At 28.4% G+C, this 16,744-nt stretch overlaps 2 protein-coding genes across 4 annotated transcripts; one reads left to right on the forward strand and one right to left on the reverse strand.

Annotated features, from left to right (window-relative positions):
- Window positions 1-665: 665 nt before the first annotated feature.
- Window positions 666-7,058, reverse strand: LOC123300873 (integumentary mucin C.1-like). Of its 2 annotated transcripts, XM_044883532.1 has the most exons (3): window positions 6,856-7,058; window positions 4,372-4,461; window positions 666-3,590 (listed from the first exon to the last, which is right to left on the reverse strand). In XM_044883532.1, exons 1-3 carry the CDS (start codon window positions 6,932-6,934, stop codon window positions 3,106-3,108), a joined length of 654 nt encoding a protein of 217 aa, XP_044739467.1. In that variant the 5' UTR covers window positions 6,935-7,058; the 3' UTR covers window positions 666-3,105. The 2 variants fall into 2 exon arrangements, with proteins under 2 accessions (XP_044739467.1, XP_044739468.1); XM_044883533.1 differs by lacking the exon at window positions 4,372-4,461 and having other exon boundaries at window positions 2,924-3,590; window positions 6,856-7,055.
- Window positions 7,059-9,535: 2,477 nt separating this feature from the next.
- Window positions 9,536-12,524, forward strand: LOC123300208 (zinc finger C4H2 domain-containing protein). 2 transcript variants are annotated; one of them, XM_044882735.1, is made up of 5 exons: window positions 9,536-9,736; window positions 9,815-9,986; window positions 10,874-11,052; window positions 11,156-11,416; window positions 12,085-12,524. In XM_044882735.1, exons 1-5 carry the CDS (start codon window positions 9,678-9,680, stop codon window positions 12,209-12,211), a joined length of 798 nt encoding a protein of 265 aa, XP_044738670.1. In that variant the 5' UTR covers window positions 9,536-9,677; the 3' UTR covers window positions 12,212-12,524. The 2 variants fall into 2 exon arrangements, with proteins under 2 accessions (XP_044738670.1, XP_044738671.1); XM_044882736.1 differs by having other exon boundaries at window positions 11,156-11,395.
- The last annotated feature ends 4,220 nt before the right edge of the window (window positions 12,525-16,744 follow it).

The raw sequence follows: 16,744 nt of genomic DNA on the forward strand, positions 1-16,744 counted from the left end.
TTTAAAGCTTTTGAATCATCCTGGTAAACTTTTAACTCCCGGTAAGAATGGTTGTTATAAAGAAACCCCAGCTTGGAATTCTCCAAGCATTATTCTATGGTCTGAATACCACAAAAATGGTCGAGAACAATTTTTTCTGCGAATTTCGAACGTGTATTCAAAAAGTTTTCAAAAAATAAGCCAAAAACAGTTTTGGAGAAAGATTATAATATTTTTTTAAAAACTTCGGATTCAACCTTTTGCGTTAACGAACACCTAGACTCTCCTTTTTTCTGGATGATATTGGATTATAAATAAAACGACATCTTGTTAATGGAATAATTTTTATTTTTAAATTCTGACATTTCACATTATTGCACAAAATTTTAATTGAAAATTGTTTTTTTTATCTCTAATAATAATCTAAACACGACTTTTGTTTTATCTTTTTCACCTTTTAATCATAAATCGGTAAGAGCACTTTTTAGGACCGTATTATTATTTTTATTTTATTCGAAAAAAAACCCAATCAAAGTTTACAAAGTGTATGCAAAAGAAAATTAAATTATTCTAATTTTTCTTTCAAACATATTTTTTGTTTTGTTTTTATTTTATTTTTTTTCTTGAGTATAAAGCAAAATTAAAAAAACAAAAAACCTAGACTTATACATATACGTACACATATTATGTAATATTTTTAGAGATTTTATAATGTGAGAAATATTTTTATGTGGTAATTTTTACACTAGAAAACATATTCTAGATTAAAATAGTGCATTTTAATTTTTTTAATCACATATGTAGAATTAATATTTAATTTTTTTTTCACTTTAGTAAAATAGCTGAACGTAGCAAATCCTCCTTAACAACACTAAAGTTTAATTTTTAGTGTACAATAAATGAACTTTTTGACCTTTTTTTCAGTTCCTTTTACACATTAGGCTCGAAAGACAAAAAATATTTAGGAGGAATGTATTTATAGCCCCCCTAATGATGACACCACGGAGCTTTACAAATATCATTTCATATTTGAGTATATGAAAGTTAACACAAAGAAGAATTACTTACGGTCAGCTTTTATACTATTTATTTATAAAAATATTAATCAAATAATTAAAAACAAAAATCACTAAATATTTAAGATCGTATTCAGATAAATTGAGATTTTAGAAAATATATTCGAGTACCATTTTTTTGATTTTATTCACTAATTAAAAAAATTATCTGATTACGACCTGGCAATATACAAATTTATAGATCTTATTCTTGTTGATATACTGTATTATGGTAAATTAATTAGAGGGGGAGAGTATATAATTATAAATAATACTAAATTAAACACTCGAACCGTTAAGACTTGAGAAAGTTAAATTACATTTTTGTTTTTAATTGGTATGGTTTCGAGTAGTTTAATTTGCAATAATGTTATTTCCGTCACTGCAAAACCAGTTCAATTTTATCAATATTAATAAAATATAAAAATAAAAGAGATATGATAATTTGAGAAAGCTTTGAATATTATTTATACCAATAATTATTATATTAACCTGCCGTTCACGAAGGGACTTTCATCGTAGATTTAAGCTTCATTCTAAAAGCGCTTATGTGATATATGCTCGTTGTAATTAATCGAATCGAAATAATGTTATGAAATTCAATAATTACAAAAAAAAAACCCTGATTATTTAAGTCTCGTAATTATACAAAAATTACTAGATAAAAATAATGAAATAATTATTGAAGGACGAAACGATGATAAAAAATTTAATTTCTTAAAATACGTCATAAAATAAGCGTCTATAGTTAATTTATTAAAAATTCTTATTGGTTAGCTTCCGTATGACGAACAACCTGAAAATTTAAATTAGACCCAAGAAAACAAAAATTTGAAACTCAACCTGGTGCTGAATTTATTCATCCCGAGATGTTTAGAAAAAAACGCATTTTCAAGAGTCTAATCTCGAAAACTATATCGCTAATCTATGAAACTGATCGCCACGATAAACTTGTCCTTTCATTTTGCCTTTAAAAGTAGCTAAAAACTGACTCTTGATAGCTTAAATTCCTTGATAAATCTTTCATGAGCTATGACCCAAATGATAGCCTCGATACGATTTACTTAACACGGACAATTCGAACAAGATTTTTCATCTTTATTATTTTTATCTAGTATATGGGAAGAAAATCACATCAAATTAAAAATATTTTACGATTTTCTCCTGGTTGAGACTAAAATTTTTTTTTATCCGAATTTGAACAGAATGTCAAGTTTGATCGAATAGTTTTTCAGTATTTTTCTTCGGAATACACCTTCGTGAATTGGGAAGCTATTGAGATTTAACCAGATAAATAATGTGAAAGTCTTATGAATAAATAAATTCTTTTAGAAAATTATTGACTAATAATTTATCACAATATATTCCATGCTGAAATATAAACTGGTTTTGCTTATAAATGAGAATCAATTTGTTTTTTTCAACTTATAAATAGTGTAACTAGAATGGCAACAAAATATTTTCTTAATTTAAGTAATTGAGCCATTTTGAGTAAAATACAACAAAAAATATCATGGCCATTGAAAAAATCATTGAGCAAATGAGCAAATTTTTATTTTATCAAAAAATATCTTTTTTTAAACAAAATTGAAAATTAGTAGTAAATTCTTTTGCCTAAATTAACCCTAACGAGCGATGCATTATGCTTATTCATAGATAAACAGCTCTTCGACATTTGGTACAGTTAATCGAAATAAGGAAAATCATTGAGGATTAAAGCCCTTATAAAAAAATTCTAGCTATATTTTTTGAAATGTTGTCTTTTAACATTTGGTAATCAAAATTTATGAGATTCTAAGACTAGATTTTTGATGGAGTTAATTAAAGTTTCATTTGTTTTTCTTTTGCCATTCTAATTCACAAAACAAAATATCATATTCTAAATGAAAAATGATTCACTTAAAACAAAAATAAAATAAATTTAACACCCAAAAAATAGAATAATCAATAAACTATTTAACAGATCAAATTGGCGAGAAAAAAAATTAAAAAAAATAAATGCAGATGAGCTCAATTTTTTTTCTTTTTTCTTTAACTAATCAGCATTAACGAATATATTAATTATTATTTTTTAAAGAGTGTGATAATTACGGTCCGTACGTGCTTTGTAAAATTTATGGGATATAATTCCAATTGCTAACAAACCTAGTGTTAACATTATACCACCAATAAAGCTTGGGAAATCGAATCGCTGTGTGTGACTGTGTGGTGCAACTGTAGTAGTTGCTGGGGCAAGAGTTGTTGGTGCTACAGTTGTAACATTTGGTGCCAAAGTAGTAGTATTGGGTGCTAATGTAGTAGTATTTGGTGCTTGTGTGGTAGTTTTTGGAGCTTCGGTTGTAGTGTTTGGTGCTACAGTTGTACTTGATGTTGTAGTAGATGGCGTTGTAGTGTCGGGTTTGGGTGGTTCTGTCGTTGTAGAAGTTGTAGTAGTATTTGTTGAGGGTGCAACTGTCGTAGTTGTATTGTCTGGTGGTTGAGGTTCCAAAGTTGTATAAGGAATAGGTGATATACCAACCTCCTTTCCGGCTTCTGGCACAATCGCAGGTTCAGTTTCTGAAAATAAAATCAAAATTAATATGGAGTTAAATCATAATATTATCTTCCGCAAAATAAAATAAGAGGTTGTTTTCTCGATGTGTGTTCGTTGCTCGAAAACTACTAATCGATACTTTTTTATTTAATTTCTAATTAAACTAGTGAAAAAAATCAATTGACTGAGTTAATTGTTAAAATATCCTGTAGAGAAAGTTATTAATGTCCGTGTTTGCAGTTATTACGAAAAAATGTTTCAAAGAAAAGGTGTTTATGGTTTAATAAAGAACATTTCTTACATTTAAACTCTTGTTCTATCTCTAACGGTTTACAAGATGGGTGGTCCTACGAACCTAAGATCAACTGAACTATGTTGCTCATTTACGAACTCGAACACTTTTAACGCGTGAGCACGCTATAAAAATTTCAACTTTATATTTTTTTTCGTTTTTGAGTTATTGTGATGACAGGCGGAAGGTCAAACGGAAATGAACTAAGTAGGTGATTTTATATCAAAATTATTACCTAAACCAAAATTTTGTTAGTATCATCAATATTTTAAACGGTACTAACTTGGGATTAAAATGAGAGTCCTTTATATATATTTCATACATACATGGAATAAAAATTTATATGCCTATAGTATTGTCTGGTAAACATAAACAGGGTGTTCCTAAATCCAAAAAATTCGTGCGTTAGATCGAGAGAAAAATCAGAAGACTTTTCCTATTAGAATTCTATTTACTATTTATCATTTTTTTGTTAATTATTTTTGGGACACCATATATTAACAATAAATTACCAGTTGGGACAAATGTTCCGTTTTCGCCATCAGGGCAGTAACATTCTGGAAGTACACATACAGATGGATCACAAGGTAGGTCAGGTAGATCTAGAACAGTTGAAGAAAGGTGTTAACTGTTTGCTAAGAAAATATAATTGTAGATTTGGGTTGTATAAGTGGGTAGGTTGGGTAATAATTTCTGTCCACGAGAGACCACAGAAGCCACAGGGCCCATTGTGAAATCATATATGTGATTTACTACCTTTTCCCATAATAATAGCATTTATTAGCTTCTCAATTATTTTGAGTAAAGCTCCTTCATGCACTACACCAACCAATCACAACCATAATTACATTAATTTTGTGTTGTGACGGCGGGAATCGATCCTGTTACCCTAGCCATACTTCGTACGGAATTGATTATGCTTTAACCACCTGAGCTACTAGGATTGGCAGCTGCCGACAGTTGAAAGTAAACCTAGAATGGTACTTCAACAGTTAATGAAAGGTGTGTTTGCTAATAAAATAGCCTTGTATATTTCAGTGTTATAAGTGGGTAACATTTACATGGTCCCAAAATTCCTTTGTAAACCTGTGAAAAAGTCATCTTGCAAATTAATCTATTTTATTATATATAATATGAGGGATGATATCAATTACACCACAGTACATTCTGCTGGGGCATTAAAAAATCATGTTAACTAATTCCATTAACCAACGCAACCTGTAGGAAAACTGTTCATTTTTATCTCCAGATCATTTTGTAAAAATATTTAAATAATTACAAAATTTAACAAATACATTTGTATAAATGTACACTCACTGTCAGAAAAAGTGCCACGGTTAAAACATTCTAAGCGTACGCATCATATGTTATGTTATAATAGTAACACTTAGAATGTTTTAAACGTGCATTTTTTGTGACATTGAGTATACATGTGCATTCATGGTACCACAGCATCCTGTTAGGGACATAACACTAAAATAAATTAAATTAATGCAGACATCTTTCACGTTTTTTATTTTGATAACAAGAATTCTTGTTATTCGTTTATTTTTTAACATTTGTGGTAGAATTGAGACGCAACTTTGTGAGGTAAAATGACGCAGTTTTATACAGGTGGTCAGTGGATAACTCAGATTTAAGAATGGGGTGTTCTGTATATAGTTTTCTTCTTTTTTTAGTGTAGCATATAAAATCACGATGACTAAACTGCGTTATCTAACTATACAGAAAACTTTACTGAAATCTGTGTTACCATGGTGGCCACTGTTTTTCCAAATAAAATTTCCTGTTTTTTCCAGGTTTTCCAGTTGAATAATTCAAAAATCCTTTTAAATTGCTTTATGACTTAAGATTTTACAAGCATATGCGTCATTTTTTTAAATATTTCGTATAGAAAAAAAACTTTTATTATTTAGAACTTTTTTACGAAACTAATAAAATTCCCCGACTTATCTCTTTTTTTTAATGGAATTTCCTGGCATTTCGTCAGCGTCACTTCACCTCATAAACACCATACAAGCTGAGTCCCAATTTGCATTCGTTCTAGGCGATTAAATGATTTGGAAAAACATTTATGATATATCATTTTTACTAATAATAAACCAAAATAATTCGTCAAGACTTTAGACAAAATTAAATCCAGCAAAAAATCAAAAATAATGTTTTGTTAAATAAATTTATTAAGTGCAATAAATACGTTCCCACACATTCGATAAAGTAATGGTCCGACATTTCAGTGCTCTTCATACATCTCTAGGTAGGAGATATTTCACTGAACTGACGTGCACTGAAATATAGATAGGCTTTATTTCTCGTGTATGGCATAAGTTATGATAGCAGCTAAAAGTATAAGGGCAGATTTTGTTGCCTACATCCTTCTGACCATTTCATATCGCTTTGTTTAAAATATTTTCACTCTTGAAACAATATAACCGATTTAAAAAGTTGGTATAATTAAAAGTCTGTACCAATTTTTTGTTATCGTAAAACTTTTGTATAACGTTCTATTGGTACCTCCCCCTTTAAAAACAAATTTCAATTTAGAGTGAAAAAAATTTTTTTTTATTCGGCAGTCTTATTAGAATTTTTTAATAAACTTTTTGAATTGAATTTACCAATGTTCGAAGATCTTTTAAAATAATTTTTAGCTCAATGCCATTCGGTAAGAGAATTCTTAATTAATTCATATCTAAAATTACCAAGGCCAACAAGGGCAATAGTGAAAATAATATATTCATTTTTTATAAATAAACAAATTTTAAAGAGGGAAAAATTATTTTAAATAATAAACTGTTTTTTAACAGTTTTAGTTAAAAATTTATAATTCATTTAATTACATTGGGATATGAATAATCCTCCATTTAATAACTGTTAACTGAATATAAAAATGTTCTAACAAACAAACACGTAAAAAGTGGGGAAAAACCGTAATTTTCCTTGTTATTCATGAAATATGTGTAAGTGTCAATTATAATTTAACATATTGATAACCTTACCTGTTTTTACTCCATTTGGTAAGGAATATGCTTGTATCACAAACAAAAATACGAAAATTGTAATATTTATTATTTTCATGATGAAAATTATGGTTTGTCTATCACTCAATATAGAAATATACTATCGTATGAATAATTATTCTAGAAGTAATGAAAATGTCGTCTCACAATTAATAATTATTATAACACAATAGGAAAGTGATTAGCGAATGATACACTAGTACTATAGGAATTAGGAAACAACTATTAGCGCCATTCAAGTGTAAATGGCATTTATTTGAACTAAACTGTCATATCTAGAAAATAATTCCATAGAATAACAAAAACTTAATACTTCTATATAAGTTTTAAATGACTTTTTAAGTCTAAAGTTTAAAAAGGTTGTATTTTTTAAATTAAAATAATAAAAAATATATAAATTATCACAAAAATTTATTTTTTTTTAATCGAAATATTTTGGATTAAAACGTTTACATTATTTAAAAAGTTCTATGAAAATTCACATCTGTTTACATAAACAAAAAATTATAAAAACATAAAGATTAAAAATTTTGTACACAAAACGTGTTCAAACATCAAAAACAATTAGATTCTACCAAATTATTAAGTATTTGCTTGATTTAAAACTTTATTTTTCAACACAAACGAATCTTCCTTGATAAAAACCCACGGTCATATTTTGTCGGATCTAAACTTACCTGAATGCTCTACAGTTAGGGGTTAATTTTTTAAACAAAGGTCATATCATATGATTTTCAAAATCCAAGGGAAAAATTTTCATTTTAAATTTACCGCCTCCAATTAATGACGTTTTAAGATTCACAGTTGAGTTTTATTTTCAAGGTCGGTGTTATTATAAAAATAATAAATTTCAAAATATTGATTTTTTTTTAAAAACATAATGAAGTTTATGTTTTTCGGTAAATGTTCACTTTAGAATAGTTTTGGATATTACTGTATTTTTTTTTCGAATTATATCGAACTATAATCAAAATGAATTTTCAAAAAAGACAACCCAATATAACTCAATCCAACATACTTCGATTCACATATTACATAATTATGAAGTTAGGAACTTTATAATTAGATCGCAAGTTATGTGAGAATTGAATTAGGATGGGTCGAATTAAATTTTCGATTGTGAATAATTAGCAATCATCCTTGATCTGGAACAATGACCCTAAAACAATAATTTCTAAATAGATTATAAACATATAAAAATATGTTAAAAAGTTCATTATTTCTTATATCCATTTGTCTTTTGTGTTCAAAGTATAGTAATTTTTTATTTTAGAACAACGTAAATATATCTGTAAATATCAAACCAACTTAAAGAAAAAATGATCAGACGATAAGTTGTAGTAAATTTAATTTTCTACTATTAATAAATTTTCTTCTATTAATTTCATTTTCTACTATTAATAAATAACTTTTCACGAATAGAAAAGTGAAGTTGGTTTTTGAAAATCTATAGAAATACGTAAAATATAAACGTTTAAAACTCCTAATTAAACAAAGGGGAAAATATCGGCTAGTGACGTCATTGCACGGTATCGCTATAAAAATTACATATTAAACTTTGTTTAAAAAAAAAACAAACACAGACAGCAATCTTTGAATGTTTATAACTTCTTCATTTTTCTATAAATTTTAATTTAACTTTCAAATTTGGTTATAGTATCAAGTCTACTTTTGGAATTTTATTTATTAATTTCGTTTTTGTCTAACAATCACTTTATTTCTAAAGATTGCGTGGAAGCTAGCTCACATTATAGTCATGACTCATATTGATACTTGATACAGCTTACTACGCACATATTTTAAGTTTTTAAATTAAATGCAGTTTACTTTTTTATCACCTCAACTTCTTATAAGTGATAAAAAATTAAAAATTATCTCTTAAGTCTCATTAAATAACGTTAATACATTGTATATCAATTCTTTTTATACATTCTTTAGCCGTGAATATTTCATTTTGTAAAAATTTCACATAAAAGGCACAGATCTATATATTAAAGTGTCTCTATACGTGTAGATTTGTGAATAATGAAATGCATAAATAAAATATATCTGACAACAATTAATAATAGAATGCGAAAATTGTCAATTGCGCTTAAGAACGGAGCTAGAAGTACGAGCGACTTGAGCTCCAGGGCCTTGGGCAATTTTTTTAATGAACTAAGAATTAGTTGCTCTTTTTTTGCACAATTTTCTGTAAATAAAGCTAATTTAGACCAAGAAAAAATAATGATGCCGCTGACTAAAAAAACATAAATTTATAGAAGTGGAATCATAAAATCTAGAAAAATATATATCTTACCTCTAAATAATCGAGGTAGCCAAGTCTTAAGGCATTTTTTTATAGGATATACACGAAACTATGCCTTTATTTATACTTTAACGCCCCGTTGCATGTTTATTATGTGCACTTTAATTATAAATATCTCGCTTCACAGACGTTTTAAAAGATCGATATCGGACTGTAGTGAATGGTAATGATGCCATCTACAATGAGCTTTGCATAAAACATGGAACTGCAATATGCGCATTTAAGATCTGCTATATACGAATGTATATGGTTAGCTTTATAATTTGACAATGTATACAAATATGAACTAAATATACACAAATACAAACACTATTTACATAAAACATGTATAATAAATTTAGATTTGATACATAAAAGAAGCAGTAAATTAGATATTAGGTAATTCAACATCTGTGAAATGCATTTATAAATAAATAAATAAATTTATTAATTTATTAATTTTGAGTAATATCAAATTGTTTTAAAAAACTATTTTAATACAAAATAGATAATAATGACTTCTATTCAAGAACGAGTGATATTCGCGAAATTAGAAGCAATGAAAGATATCAGGTAAATATTATCAAAACACATAAAACTTATTCATTTTGATGTAGGTTGAACTTAGATGTTTTGCATTTTTACTCGCAGATCAAAAACAATTCAGTTAGAAAAATTGAAATCACGTATTACACGAGAAGTAGAGGCTACTGATCAAGAAGAAAAATGTCTTGCAGAATATAAACAAGAAATGGAATTATTATTACAAGAAAAAATGGCACATGTTGAAGAATTACGACAAATCCATGCTGATATTAACGCTGTAAGTGCTTTTTGATTTAAGATCGTCGTATAATAAGAATCTGACGCAAGGTTACTTTCGTCATATTGGAGTACCTACAAGGTTTTAAGTAAATTAGTGTACAAAAAAATAAAATCGAAAATATTCGAAAAAACAAATATATGCGTTTGATTATTTATAAGCATACAACACTATGTGTCACGGATCGAAACTTTATAGTAATTATTAATAAGGGAACGATCTAAATCATGGTCATAGTAATAAGGAAACGTATTATTAATGAATCTGTTTATTATTTATTAATAACTTTTCTTTTCCGGAAGTGTATTTCCGTTTGCGTGAATGAAATTAAATTATTATACCATGTACACCTATATATGAAATATATCAAGGTATACTAAGTTTAGTCCCAAGTTTTGTAACGCTTAAAAATATTGATGCTACGAACAAGTTTGTTATAGGTATTCATAAAATCATCTAATTAGTCCATTTCCGGTTGTCCGTCTGGCTGTTTGATTACTCAAAAACGAAGAGAGATATCAAGCTGAAATTTTTATAGCGTGCTCAGAATGTTATTTTTATCTTTCTCGTAAAAATCTTAGTCTCTCTTGCCCCCATTTACTATACAACAATGAATAAGGAACACTCAGCTCATTATCTATGTCTTTGTATGCCATTCTTTCATCTCAATAAAGATTTTAGGCTCTTCCCTTATGCCTGAGCTTGGACTACAAGACACACACTGCTAGGATTTATCATGATTTCATAGAGTTCATTGGAATATATTAAATTAATCGAATGTTTTGCTTGACGTCAGTGTGAATTCCAAAGCTAAGCCATTTCCAAAGCTAAGAAAAAATGACCGATTCTTTGAACTCCCACTGATTCCAAACATAATTTGTTTTTAGATGGAAAGTGTCATCAAACAGTCAGAGGAGTGTCGTTCACGAGCTTTAAATTCAGCATCGAGGTTACATGAAGAATATGTACCATTGAAAGCAGAAGTTGACCGTTTAAGACGAGAATGCTTAGGATTAGCAAGGTTGCCTGACTTACATGAAGAGGAAGGTTCCATTATTAAACCAGAGTATGTATTAAAATTTTAATCTAAATTTGCAATCTTATGATTGACCCCAAGAGGCCCGGGGCTGGATTACCACTCTTAATACTATTTTTTTCATTTTTTGCAGTCGTTTTGTAAACCAATTTTATCCACAATCAAAAATTCAACCATCACCTTCATTTACCGGAAAAGAATGGAGTCGACCACCGCCTAATATGGGAACAATTACACATACGCTACCATCACCATTTTTACCGCCGCCACCACCGTCAACTCTGCGATTATTATCGATTAACAAACCAGAAACTAGTCGAGGATCATCAACAATGGGTCTCGGACATCCAGGCCCTCCACCACCTACATTCAGGTCGGACTTTGTTGCTTTGAGGTCCGCGTTTTTTTTTGTTTTTTTTTTTTCTTTTTTAATTTTATTTAATACCATTTTGTTGCAAAGAAGTTAGCTATAGTCAAATTTTATTGAAAACGATTATAATTTTTTTTTTAATTATTTTATTTTTTGTCACAAATTTGTATATAAATGGCAGAATAATTCATCTAAAGTATATTTCAGTAATTTTTTTAAAATTAATAATTCCATTTTTTATAAAAATTTTAATAAAAAAAAGCTATATTTTTGAATAAAAAAACGACTTGAAAAACAGAAACTACTTTAGAAAACAACTGTTTATAAACCAAAGTGTTAAAAAAAATATTTTTCCGTATTTTCTTGATCAATATGCGTTAGGCATTATTTTCCAAATACATTGAGAAATTCGGTTTAAAATGGTTTGTGGCTGATTTTCTGTTGCCATCAAACATTTATTTATTATTTAATTTTCTCAATTACAGCCTTAATTTTAGTATATACTAAATGAAATCCGTGACTCTGGTTGCGGGACTCAAATTTAATAAAAATACCGCTTTTCGTTATTTTTATTTTATTTTATTTTTGCATAAGCGCCCTAACACAAAGCAAGTTACGAAATTGTATGCTAGGCACTAGTTGAGTGTCTATTTTTTAACATCTGTCTAATAAATCTTATGTTTTTTTTACAGACAACAACCGCCACCAATGAAATCATGTCTAAGCTGTCATCAACAAATTCATCGAAATGCTCCAATATGTCCTTTATGCAAAGCAAAATCAAGATCTCGTAATCCAAAAAAACCGAAAAAGAAATGAGATAAAATGTAATTTTAATTTTTTTTTACAATTTATTTTTCCTTTTTTGTACTTAATATAAAAAATATTTGTATAAACTGTACATTTGACAAACATGTCCAGTTTATAGAAACAATAATCTACCAAAGTATGTTGAATATTTTGAATTAGGTCGCTTTGTGATCCGTTAAGGTGATTCTATATAAAAACTCAATACTGTAATATGAGAAGTTAATTTTATATTGGTTAATGTTTAATGATATGGTTAATGATCATGACGGCTCGATATGATCTACGTTGGAGCTTCGATTCGCTTTACAATCGAGTCTGCTGTCAATGCAAATACGAAGATTCGTAGAATAAGGGATAATCCTGATGTCGAATTGGCCATATTACCCATGAATATGCAAAACTAGAATAGATACCATGACAAAATTTGAAAATGAACTTTCAAACTAATAACTTAATGACCGATGAGTAGATCGGTTTGTATAAGGAATTTGTCTAGCTATTCTTCGTAAGAAATTTACGAATTATTTTAAACCCTTCAAACTGGTTGTGTTTCGTATCACAATTATTAATCTTGTGATAAGACACAATCTCACGCTACGAAATTTAAAACTTTGTTTAAAATATATTTTTTGGTTACATCTGTTTACGTGTGAAAATACATTAATTCATATGAAAGAATAGTATATCAAATTTATTTATTACATGTTCTGGATAGATGATGCCACTTATAAAGTATATTATTATAATAATTTTGTCGTATCTACGAATTTCGATTTTTTTTAGAATGGAAGTTGTGCTAATCTTTATGACGATCGTCAGAGACGACTTTCGGGTGATGCGAATGATATCCTTGCACCAAGTAACGCCATCAACATTTCTTAAATTTTAAGACTATTTGACAACTTCTTTGGTAATTATATTTTCTTAACAATTAAAATCATGCTAGTTTTACTCTGTTGGTACAACTTGATTACGAATAAGTCATTGTACATTTTACGATGGGGCGCCAAAATAAAATACTGCACGCCTTCTTAAAACTTGCTAGAAATGCTTAACGAGAGTTTTCTTATAAAATCACCTTAAATAAAAAATATTCGAATCATACTGGAATAAATTTTGTGTTCATATTTACCTTTTTATAAGTCAAAACAACGTAATATGAAACGGAATTTAAAAAAATCATATTTCTGTAGTTTAAACAAATATGTTTCAATTTCAATTGCATTTAATTATTGTAAGTTATTAATTAATTAGATTTACGTAAAAAATAAATTGTGTGATAAATATTGTGGCATGTTAAAATTGGAAATGATAAGTTATGATCCAGTTTATAGGGACTAAGGTTCGCTCGAGCGAAATTTACCACGAATGGCTATAAAAAGATATAACTAGCTTTTTGTCGGTAGACAACTTGATAAACACTTAGTATAAAAACACGTTTTCGACGTTAATTTCTATATTAAAACGATGTACTCTTGGTAACGTTTTATAAGAATTTTTCTGACAATTAAACTTTCTATGTGACATCAATCAAAAGATTTGCTGCGATCGATATTTAGCCTGAAAATGCACACTTAATTCCAAATAATTATAATAAAACATACTAGGGGTACCGCAAATGAGTCTCTCGCACCTAGACCAAGGGGTTCGTCTTTGCACTCCTTGAGAACAACCTTCCATCCGAAGGCTAGACGTCTCCGAGTAAGACACGCTATTTTAAGCAGTTGAAGATATAGAATTCTGACGAGGCCAGATACCACGTAGAAAACCCACAGCTTCTCCGCCAGGATTTATCCCGATTGCTACAACTTCTCCGCCAGGATTTCCCCCGATTGATGGATCCAGGGTTTCGAATCCAAACATTCGAAAATCCTGCAGGTTTAAATAACATGTATAGATTTTTCATCGTCCTCCATACTGGCCTTACATATGGAATCAACAGTGTAAGTGTAAGTGGATTAATTGCTTCACTTGAAGTTTGGTTTGAATTTTAAAGAATTGTTGATTCATTTTTCTGACTAAATATCGGTCTATAATTGCTGCATTTTGCTGTGTAAAAAGGACAAAGAAACACGTGAGACCCATACATATTATACGCTATTTTGTATTATAATTTATTTTAAACGGTTTCCAAGTAAAATCTTTTTATTGTCTCTAGAGACTGGATTATTTTACGAAACATATGCTAAGACTTTTAATATTAATAAAGTTAATGATATGCAAAATTGCTTCTACTATGCTAGTCAAATAAAATTTTCTCACGGGGTGGAGAAAAAATGATTATTTATGATGAATAAAATTCCATCAGAGCTAGGACCAGGACTGCCTCTAGGGCCAACCTTTATTCAGTACCGAGTTAGGTTACTGAAATTATTCCAAATCAAATATTGTTATATAATTATTGATTTTTAGTCACTTTAAATTACGTAGAAAATGAAAATAATTCGTTTTTGTTGATTGCCATAAATTATAAACAATTAGTCTATGCCCAAGAAAAAAAAAAGTGAATTTGGCAGTAAAATTTTTTAACACAAAGTTTTTTTGACTCTTGAATTTTTATTTTTGTTTTCAATTATACGAGTCAATTTAGAGTATGAGCTGGACATAGAATATAACCAAATTACTCTGGTTTTGGATCCAATTATTCCATCTGGCAGCCCTGACTAGGACTCAAATTACGAACTTTTAGATGTCTAAACTAGCTATAATCGATACGATATAATCATCAAAATTTAATTTTTTTTTTTTTTTTATTTTAAATAAATTAATTTATTATCTAAGGCGATAATTAAACAAAACTCAATTTTAATTAATTTGTTGTGTAATATGAGAATAGATGAGATTTAGATTGGCATTATTGATTAGTGTAAACTAGCAAAATAAAATTATTGAAATATTTGAAAAAAAGGAAATTATATATTTGTAAAATAATCAGTAGGGTTGCTACCAAAGAGTACAGTTTCGAAATGTTAAATAGATGTAAAAAGATCATGCAGCTACTCCGCATATAAATCGTCATGTTCTTACAATTTTTTTCGAGTATTGTGGCATTTTATTTTTTTCTGTCATGTGAACTACTGTTACCGATTTTAATTATTAAAAGTCTTACATATTACGTTGGTATTCTATGATTTTTAAAATAATGTATGCTTTTTATAATGTAGAAAAGAAAAGATAAATATTATAATATCAATGTATTTTAACATAATATTATATATTCGATATTTTAATCTATAAATACTAAGTACATACTTTATTTACTATTGTCTCGTGACTTTAATTAATTTAAGTAAAATCTAAATAAGTTCGGGGCAATATGAGAGTTAAAAATGACGGTAGTTGACATCAATGCACGTTCGTTTTTTAACGAACGTTTTAGCACTGCTACAAAAATTGATATTATCAATACCTACCTTAAAAATAGTGGTAGAATCATCATTTGTCATTTTAACGCTCATGTATTTCTGGCCTTACGAATTTTACGTACATTTTATGTACGATATAATATGTTTTTTCTAGCATAATTTACTGGCTAGATCGTCTACCTATCACAAAATAGATTTTTAAATAAGATTGGTACCCCGATTAGTCTGCAAGAATTGGAAAATTTACCATACTAAAATTGAAATAATTTTAATTGTCTATTATGCGATAAAAATTTTAGAATGTCTTCTTAAGATCAAACATAAAATCTGTGTAGAGATTTGTCAATTGCATAATAAATTAATTATTATTTATATTTGTTTGTGTATTTTAGCTTCCCTTCTATAAGATTTACGGAAAAGGCGAACCTTATATCTCCGTGAAATTAATCATTGCCTTCATAAAGCTTATGATTGACATAATGCTATTTATACCATGTATATATGTATATGTATAAGTTTAGTCGCAAGTTCGTAACGTTTAAAAATATTGATGCTACGAACAAAATTTTGGTATCGGTGTTCATAAAATCACCCAATTAGACAATTTTCGGTTGTCCGTCCGTCTGTGAACACGTTAACTTGAAAACGAAAACAGATATCAAGCTGAAATTTTTACAGCGAGCTCAGGACGTTATTTTTATCTCTCGTAAAAATCTTAGTATACCGAAAGTGTGTGTGGATCAGCAGAGAGATCTAGAATAATATCATTGTGGCCACATTATTGGAAAATCTGGAAATATCAGGGAATACAAATTGATTGTACATGTGATTGTAACATCTTGAGTTATATTTAATATTACGATTTTCGTACCACTTTCTTTCAAAGCGATTTTAAAGTAATAATTTTATCAGTAAATTTTTTAATTATTTAACTGGAAAACCTAGAAAGTTCAGGGAATTTTATTTTGGAAAAACATTTAAAATTGAGAAAATCTAATCGAGAAACTTGACTCAATTATGAATTATCATGATGTTCTTCTGTTATCGTTGAAAATTGGGATCCAGTTAAATGATTGTTAATGAAAAATCCTAGTAGTTTGGTATTAAAATTGATTAGCATTTGGAAATTTATTTACAAATTTTTTTATCAATTCGTTCCCATTCAATATAGAACTGC

The sequence above is a fragment of the Chrysoperla carnea genome, chromosome 5 (assembly GCF_905475395.1).
Source record: "Chrysoperla carnea chromosome 5, inChrCarn1.1, whole genome shotgun sequence".
Taxonomy (NCBI): Eukaryota; Metazoa; Arthropoda; class Insecta; order Neuroptera; family Chrysopidae; genus Chrysoperla; species Chrysoperla carnea.